The 9,417-nt window shown below is 41.1% G+C and overlaps 1 protein-coding gene across 1 annotated transcript in view; it reads left to right on the top strand.

The window, feature by feature from the left end:
• The window catches only part of HEPACAM2 (HEPACAM family member 2), a 43,873-nt gene extending 35,068 nt beyond the window's left edge, over nucleotides 1-8,805 (top strand). Inside the window, exons 10-11 of the mRNA XM_019531176.1 lie at nucleotides 7,832-8,026; nucleotides 8,703-8,805. Of these exons, the coding sequence (XP_019386721.1) occupies nucleotides 7,832-8,026; nucleotides 8,703-8,805 (298 nt within the window). The remainder of the gene's footprint in view (nucleotides 1-7,831; nucleotides 8,027-8,702) is intronic.
• The last annotated feature ends 612 nt before the right edge of the window (nucleotides 8,806-9,417 follow it).

Below are 9,417 nucleotides of genomic sequence, written 5' to 3'. Positions count from 1 at the left end.
CTGCCCTTTGGGCAGGGGGCTGGACTCGATGATCTCCCGAGGTCCCTTCCAGCCCTAATGTCTATGAAAATCTATGAAATCTATGAAATAATTATGTTAGCTTGGAGTTACTCATTTTACATGTTAAGTAAACATTTTTAAAAAATTAATAAGAATACGTAAAATACAAAATCAATATTAGGCACATGTGATATGGTGATATTCAGTTTCCTTCTTGGATTTTCCTCTCAACCCTCCTTTTCTCTCACTGAGACACACGTACACACAGAGATCCCAGGGCATGTCTCCTCTGAAAAAGTGAATTCCTTTTTTCAGTAGAGATGGCCTGAATGCTAAAGTAGTTCAAATTTAGACCCAAGCTTTGTAGTACTAACCTTTCTTTAGACTTGCACTTCATTCAACCACAGGTCAGCCACATTTTGCTTGGTCTATCAAGATTCAGAGAGCAATACATTTCTCAAATGAGAATGCATCATGCAAGGAAAATTCCATTTTGTGAGACCAGGATGAATTTTGCAAGGCCAAGGCAGATTAGTTAGGTTACAAATGGCATAGCCACAAGCTTTCAAATTCCTAAATTGTAGCAAAGTGACACTTAAAATTGTGGATAAATCAGGAAAATTGCACATATCCTTAAAAATGAGAGGTTCAAAGTTTAGTGTAAGCAAGAAGCAAAAATATGTAATAACCTGGAAATAGATTTGGGAAAGTAATTACTGATTCCTATGGTTCAAATAACCAATACAAGTAGTAATCACTAAAAATGAATTCCATTCTACAGTACTTATGATCAATCATATACACCGTCAGTACTTTTACTGTACACAGGGATGTCAAACTTCTTTGGCCCCTGGGGCTGGTTTTTGACCATGAGGCTTTTTACTGGCTGGATCCAGACCCATCTCCAGTGGTAGGGTGAGTGTAGGACTGCCATAACCTGAGCTACTGTTGGTCAGGGAGCCATAGAGGTTAATGCAACTGTCACGCCCCCTGCTACCACCCAAATAAATCCCCACCAGAGCTCCCTAGTCCACCCTTGCTTCCCCTGCTCCTGAATTTATAACCCTTAAAGTAGACCCAGGGCCCAAATGATATGTCTCCATGGGCCAGATCCAGCCTATGGGCCATATATTTAGCACTCCTCATCTACTACATAGTATTTGGAGTAATAGCTGTAAAGACAGAATTTGCATATGGTATTAAAAAAACTACCAATCACCTGTTCAGTGCATACATTTCTAATCTGAATGAGAGATCTAAGGCTGCTTGGAGACATTAAAAAAAAGCGGTGCTTTACTTTAAACTCCGCACATTCCTGCAGTGAGCTCAGTTCATGCACAGAAGAGGCAGAGCCCAGCTGGACCTGGTTCTGCAGCATCTGTAGTGGGACTTTTCAGCTGCTTTTATCTAATAGCTGATTGAATCAGCTTTAGCTGAAAGTGCCAAAAAGCTCCACTGAAGCACCTGATCTATACAGACACTGCAGGGTTGGGTCAAAGTAATGTGCTGTTTATCCTCCTAAAGTGCTTTTTGTGGGGGGGGGGTAAGGGGGGGTTAAACACCTGCAAGCAGCCTAAGGGTCTAATATAAAGGAAGCTAAACGGGTTCTTTGGTAAACCACATAACCAATAAAAGTTTTATTAGATTCTCAGTGGTTCTTACCCGAGTTACTTATTGAAAGAAAATTGATACAATATCCTGTTTGTAAGTTTGCTAAGAATTATTAGGCTAAATAATCACTAAATTAGCAAAGGATTAATCACTTATCAGAGAGACAGAGAGATCAAATCAAAATCAAATATAACAAAATCAGTGTGTTAGTAAAGGTACTGAATTAATAGCAAATGATCAGATGAGTCATATTAGGAAATGAATGTAGCAGATAATTGAGCCTCATAAATCCTAAACAGAAATCAAAGGAGGGAGCTATCTGCTTGGTTACATCCCAACTAAAGAACTTTTTCTCATAACAGTATAATCAAGATAAGCTGGTTTAATAATTTAGTGACCAGGCCAAATAACTGGTTATATCCAATTTACATCTTTAGAGTCATTCTAAGTCTGTTCCTTAGGGTGTTGCTACACGTTAATTAAAATATGTGTTAAGGATCCTTAAAGCAGGAATGTCCACCCATTAGAGCAGTAAACATGTGCTAAGGCAGGGGTAGGCAATTATTTTGAGCAGAGGGCCGCTTACTGAGTTTTGGCAAGCCATCAAGGACTGCATGACAGGCAGCCCAGGGCAAATTAATATTAATTTTCTAAATTTTTTAGGGGCCCTGCAGAATTCAAGTGTCACTTTGCTACAATTTAGAAATTTAGGGGCCAGATAGAATGACCTGGCAGGCCGCATCTGGCCCCAGGCCGCATTTTGCCCACCCCTGTGCTAAGGCCCCTCCGAGCAGCTCAGAGACAACCCTCTTCCATAGAGGCTTATCTCTAACTGGTTTTGGGTAACTCATATTGCAGTCACATGTAACTGCTCCACAGGCCCAAAACCAGTTGAGAGCGGTTCTCCAGCATCCCAGAAGGCACTGTCCTACCTGCTCTATCTGCCACTGTCACTGTGGAGGAAGGAGCACCTATAAGTAAAAATCTCCCCTACCCTCTCCTCCCCTCCCATTTTGGGCTCCCCCTGCCTCTCACGGATCCCCCCATCCCCCTCTACTCCTGAGAGCTCTCCTTGTGCTCCCCTGGACCCAGGGCTCCCCCTTGAGCTCTTGCAACTCACCCCCATCCCATGTGTCCCCCAGCTCACCTGTGGCTGATGGTACTATCATGGGGGAGCAGGCAGGAAAGAGCAAATGACTTGTCTGGCTGCTTCCACCACCCCCACTGCCACAACTGCTCTCATGGCTGAGCTCAACTGTCCAACTGCAGTGGCAGTAGCAGATGGATTCCCCTACCCTGCTGGGACAGTGCTGGCAGCCACAGGTAAGCTACCAAGGAGCTGCAAGCTGGGATTTGGGGTGCCAAAGGGAGGCTGAATGTGGGAAGGCCAAATCCAGGAGTGTGGGGTAGGAGAGTGGGCCTGATCCAAACCAGTAGGTTCAGGGCAGTGCACTGCAGGTAGACTTAATCTGGCAGGAGTAGTTCCCCCCTCCCTGCCTCACCCCCAGAGCAGGCATAGGGAAAGTAATCTCCCTGACCTACTTCCACTTTCCCCATCCCCCGCTGAGCCCAGCAGGGATGGGGCAGGCAGGAACCGCTCTTGTGCTTCCCCCATCCCAGCACAGCAGCAGATGGGGGGAAGGAAGAAGGAAAGGGGATTTTCATTCCCTTTAAGGACTTTAAAAATATCCCCAAATGTTCCTGTGGTATTGTCATATCCAAAACGGGGGGCATAGCTGCATCATTGCAGCCTCTCAAGATCCACCCCTACTCACGCTTATGTGCGTATATTCTCAAACAGAAATTGAGACGTCTCTCAAGCTTCAGAGGTCCAAATGTTTTTAAGAAGTTTCAACCTTTTTAGCTCTAATAATCTTTGGGTTCACAGTGTCACTAGACCACTAATGATAGGACCAAATGAAACCATAGCTGGGTCAGTGATAGTGTTAGTGTTCTTACACTAACAGTTCTTCAGGTGCGGAGGGTGGTCAGGTGGACCAAGTTCATATTAATAATCTTCACCTTCTCCATATGTGTTTTGCCTTGGAAAGGAGGAGGAGTTTGTCTGAAAGGCTTTTTATTAGAGCAAACAACTTCCCACCAAGGAGCATTTTGGTAAAACATAATGATTAGAAGGTTACAGGACAATGACTAAAACATAAGGAACTTGACCCCTAAAGACTGCTTGATGAGAGAAGACAATATATACATGGAAGAAAGAATAAAGCTTCAGTATCACATTCTCTCATCTCTCTCTTTTCATGATCTTCCCTCTTATAATTGGAGTCCTCTTTTGTTCCACCTTACAAAACTTGCTTTAATCACTTTATGCAAATTGGGAGCTGCAGCTGTGTGGACCAAGTTAGCCAAAATGATGCAATCTTTATGTTAACAAAAGTCTAAAAAAAATCCAACCAGGTATGACAATTTTCACAAGAGATCAGTCACTGCTTTGCAGAGATCAATTTGCAGAGATCATTCATATGCTTTGCAGAGATCCAAAAAGAGTTGAGAGAAAAACCTAAGACTGGCTTTATGGAAGTTGCCCTCATCCATTTTTGAAATAGATGACCACAGTATGACAGGCAACATCTAATGAAGGGCCTTAGCAATCCCTAAGTAATTATCCAAAAGTAATTATCCAATTCTTTTATGTCCCTTCAATATTTCTTAAAACTAAATTGAAATATATGTAATAATATGACACACCAAAGACTTGGGAAATTTTAATTTAAAAGCCAACAAGGTAAAAGTTTATATTGTCTTCACTAGGTAATCTTTATAGTTTGTAATTCATCCAAGAGGAACATAACTTTAGTAAAGTCTTCTTTTAATGAAGGAAACAAGGTTAAAGTAACAACTGTTTTTGTTACACTTGCTAAATGTAGCAAAACTAATCTACAGATGCATGCAAAAGTAACAGTTATATCATAAGCTTATAATCAATGTAATTTAATATCCATGCAATTGTTACATCTTTCGAGTCCCCTAGAAAGAAGAGTTATTTTAACATAGCACAACCATTATACTTTCCAAGTTCGCTACGAAGACAGCCTAACTATACAAATTTTGGAGTAATGTGGGACAGCATAACATCATCTCCTTTCCTGTTATAAAATAAAGCCACATTTTGCCCACATGGGTGTAATCAATGGCAATCCAGGAATTATCTCTAAATGACATCAGTGTCACCTGATTATTACAGTATTGCACCACTCCTAAAAGTACTACACTGTTTTCATTATGCCTCAGCTACTATGTTCATTGTGCTGCACAGGGGACTACTTATAGACCCATCGCCAATATGAATGACTGTTGAACTGCTAGATCTAATTGTACTGAACGTTTACCCTTATAACTTCCATAAATACAAAATCCATTTTATTTTCATTTTGAGGTACTTTTGTTTATTTATTATGGTGCTTTTTTAAAGAAAATAAAAGTAATATTACTGACATTAATTATTGCTATTTTTTTTTCTAGATCTGAATGAAGATTGAAAACCAGAAAAATCAAGCATTTTAAGACAAGTATTAACTTCCTCGCTCGGTAGAAAAGGCAAAACAAACACCAATGATTCTTAACATACAAAAGAATAGGCTATTGTTTCTTGAAATGATACCGCTGTCTCAGTCTGTCAATTCCTTTTCTTTACTACCCTCAACCTACTGTATTTTTATTGATTTTCTTTTATATGGATATTTTCTTGAAGCAGCTGAAATTTTTTAATTGCTGACAATTTTGTGTGTACCATGGGCTACATGAAGAAAACAAGAGAGAGCTATGTGAAAATCCAGATCATGAATACTATGTAATCATTTTATAATGATGACTGAGATGGATGGAGAAGAGTCACACCTGAGGAGATTTCTAGTGCTTATTTTATTGAGATTTTCCTTTCGGGTGGGCTCCTAAAAGGAAACCTTTGGTGTGTTGGCATTGGTTCAAGTTAAAAGGCATGTCTGGGTTTTTTTAAAGTCAGTATCTAATATTTAGTGTAATGTTACCTTGTCTCTTATCTGATGGATATGTATATATGTATATTATTCAAAATGCTTTTTTTGCATTAAATTGAGTTTCCTTTAGTTATACTCTGTGTTTCCAATGTTATTCTTTCAGAAGCTGTTTTCCATTAATTAAAATAGCAAATAATTCATGGGTTTTGGGTTGTAGCCGTGTTGGTTTAAGGACATAGGCAAGCAAGGTTCTTTGAGTAGATGTGATATCTTTTATTGAACCAACTGAGCAGTTGGGAAAAAGTTCTTAGTAAGCTTTTGGGTGCAGTCACCCTTCTCTAAGCATAGGAAGTCTCTGCTGTTCTGAGTTTCCAAGGAATGACAAAAGCTAAAAGTGTGACAGGAAGACAGTGAGAATGTAAATAGGTAGAAATTAGAAAAACAAAACAGTAAACTGCGGGGGGGGAAGCAGGGGGAAAAAGCCAAAGGTGAGTAAGGGAGACTCTACAGTGGCTGTAATACAAGGTAGAAAGGAGGCTGTCTGTGTAAAAGGAAATGGCTGGAAATTAGGAAGACAAAGGGCAGAAAAGGAGGGTAGTGAGGGGAAAGAAAAAAACTGTAAAAGGTCTGGTTGGGCAGGTACCTGGTGAATCAGATGTCAGGCAAGTTGTAATGTATCATAAATCCAATGTCTATATTGAGTACATGATTTTTTGTATGCAGTAGATTTATGAAGTGAAATTCATAGGCTCATCTACAAAAGGTGTTTTGTAAGTTCCCTTTGAGGATTAGAACTGAGAGATCAGAGAGACACAAATAGTTGGGTATTATTGTCTTTGATAGATTTTCAGTGTGCCTTCATTCTGGTGTGTTGGCAGGTTTTGCATTTCTTGTTCTGGCATGGTCTGGATCCATTGGGTATGGTTTAGGTCATAGGGAGTTTGCTTCTGGTGATGAGGTTAGTGAGGTTTGGTGCTTGTTTAAAGGCTAGGATGGGTTATTCTGGAAAAATGTATGAGCTTATCATCAGAAATTCCTTGATGGGTCTTGAGGTGATTTAAGAGTCCAATCCTTGAGGCACAAATTTGTCCATAGAAATTGCAGATCTTTCTACAGGGAAGAGTAGGTTGTAGACTAGGATTCCTCTCCTTTTCCATCCTCCACTTTCTCTTCTCCACTTCAAGGGCAAAATGCTTTAGCTTGAAACAGGCTGTCACTCGGTTGAGGTTAATGCACCATTAGAGACAGCTAGTTCCTCCCAACTATTGATATAGGCATCCATTTTCTTGAGGTATGCCTTCAATGTGTCCTTGTAGTGTTTCTTCTGGCCACCATGAGATCCCAAACCATTACTAATCTGGGACTAGAGCACTTGTTTTGGAAGTCAAGAGTCAAGCATCTGCATACAATGTCCAGCCCAGCAAAGTTGGTGCTTGAGGGTCACCTACTCCATGCTGGAAACATTGGTTTCAGCAAAGATGCTGGTGTTTGTGCAGAGATCTTCCCATTTGATGTGGAGGATTTTCCAGGGGCATCATTGGTGATATATCTCCCAGCTCTTGAGATGATGAGTGTAGGTCATTCACATTTCACATTGGTAGAGGAGAGTGGGGATGATGACTGCATTGTAAACCTGGATCTGGGTGTCTTTCCAGATACTGTGATAAATAGACACACAAAAGCAATTTTGGAAAGGAGGCAGTTGTGCACCAGATCCTGTGCTGGATCTCCTCATTAGATGTTCACTCTCTGAAAGAAGTGGCTACCAAAGTTGGGGAAGTGCATGACTAGCTCCAGGGTCTTTCTCTGAATGGTAATTTGGGAAGCATGTCCACATTCATGGCCAAGGCCAGGCTTATAGGGTACTTTAGTCTTCTTAATGTTGAGAGAGAGGCCCAAAATTTCAGTAGGATTCTCCAAAAAGATCCAGCGCAGTCTGGAGATTTTCATCCGTGTACACAAGAATGGTCATCAGCATGAAAGTCAAAGATGATTGTTTTAAGTAGTTTGGTCTTCGAGTGACCAAAATGTTCCAAGTTGAAGAGTTCTCTGTCCATTCAGTATTCAGTATCAATTCTAGAAGGTGAGAACCAGGGTGATTGTCAGAAAAATAGAGAATAGAGTTGGGGTGATGACGCATCCTTACTTGACAGCAGTTTGTATGACAAATGCATCCTTGTCTAATCCATTTCAAAGAATGGTCACAGTCATCTGGTCATGGAAAAGGCTTTGATGTACTTTGATGACTCTGATGTACTTTTCAGGACAAAGAAATCTGGTCAGTACTTTCCACAATGCTTTGTGGTTGATGGAATCAAAGGCCTTAGTAAGGTCCATGAATGCCACATACAGGTCCTGATGTTGGTCCCAACACTATTTTTGGACCTAGCAGGCAACAAAGATCATGTCGGGTACCCCACAGAATGTTCTGAAACACAGCAGGACTTCCTCAGTGAAAGGTAGAAGATAGTTCAGAAGAATGTTGGAAAAGATTTTCCCTGCTGTGGAATGGAGGGTAATACCCTTAATAGTTCCCACACAAACTTTTCTCCTTTCTTGAAGACAGTCACAATGTTGGCATTCCTCAGATCCCCAGGGATCTCTTCACTGTTCCAAATTCATATAATAAATCCATGAAGTCTCAGTTCCAGTTCCTTGCTGCCAGCCTTGTAGATTTCAGCAGGTATGCTATTCGGTCCAATAACCTTGTTGCTCTTAGTAGCACATCAAACTCTCCTAAGATAGGAAGGTTGGAAAGGGATCCCCTTTTGGGGTGTTGGAGGATGGGCTTGATGGTGGTATTCATCACAGTCAACTCATGATTCAGGTGTGCCTCAAAGTATTCTTGCTATCTAGCTTTGATATATTCATTATCTTTTAGGACTGCCAAGCCATCCTGTGATCACAGAAAAGCAGGACCATGGGAAGTAGGGTCATAGGGCTTTTGTTGCCTGGAGAAAGCTATGCATATCATGTTTTTCAGCATAGATCTAGATCTCCTTGGATTTATCTTGCCACCACTGATTTTTGATTTCTTGGATGCTTCTTTCCATTCAGCTTTGAGGAGATGACACATCTCCTTCTGCTGAGATGAGGTGTCATCTTGTTAAGCAAAATGAGACCCTCTCCTTCCAGTCAAGAAGGCTTAGATCTCAGCATCACTGTCATCAAACCAATCTTGGTGTTAATGGGTAATACAGCCAATGGATTCAGCACAGGTGAATGGATGGCAGTTTAAAACCCCTTCCAGTGTGTCTCAATGTTGCCTTCATTTGTTGACAGGGCAGAGAACTTTTCTTGGAGACACTGTTGGAGATCCTTACAGGCCTTCAGGTGTTGAAAAAGATTTGCTGTTGAGAGTCCTTCAGATTGCTTTTGGCTGTTTTTTGTTGTTTCAGAGCAAGCCAGATGTTCATAATGGATCTGACAAGATGGTGATCTGTCCAGCACTCTTCAGTTCCTTGCATGGCTCATGTGATAAGAACATCCGTTGGATCATGGGCTCTAATAACAACATAGTCAAGGAGGTACCAGTGCTTTGAGTGAGGGTGTCTCCAGGTCATCTTACATTTGTCACTCTGTCTGAAGATGGTGTTCATCATGACAAGGCCAGGCTCTGCACATTTGCTTGAGAGAAGGTTGCCACCTGAGTTGTCTTTTCCTACTCCTTCTTTCCCTATGGAGCCACTCCAGAGTTCTAGATCATGTCCACCTCCTATGCTGAAGTCACAGAAGAGAAAAATCTTGACTTCCTTGTGAGTATTAGTCAATACAGGGTCATGGTTGGAGTAGAATTGTTCTTTGCCATCATTGTCAGCATCAAGCATTAGGGGCAGATTTCTAGGAGTGA

Source organism: Crocodylus porosus, unplaced genomic scaffold (genome assembly GCF_001723895.1).
Source record: "Crocodylus porosus isolate Cpor-Errol unplaced genomic scaffold, CroPor_comp1, whole genome shotgun sequence".
Classification (NCBI taxonomy): Eukaryota; Metazoa; Chordata; order Crocodylia; family Crocodylidae; genus Crocodylus; species Crocodylus porosus.
The sequence above is the reverse complement of the archived record's forward strand: the minus strand, read 5'-3'. Positions and strand labels throughout refer to the sequence as shown.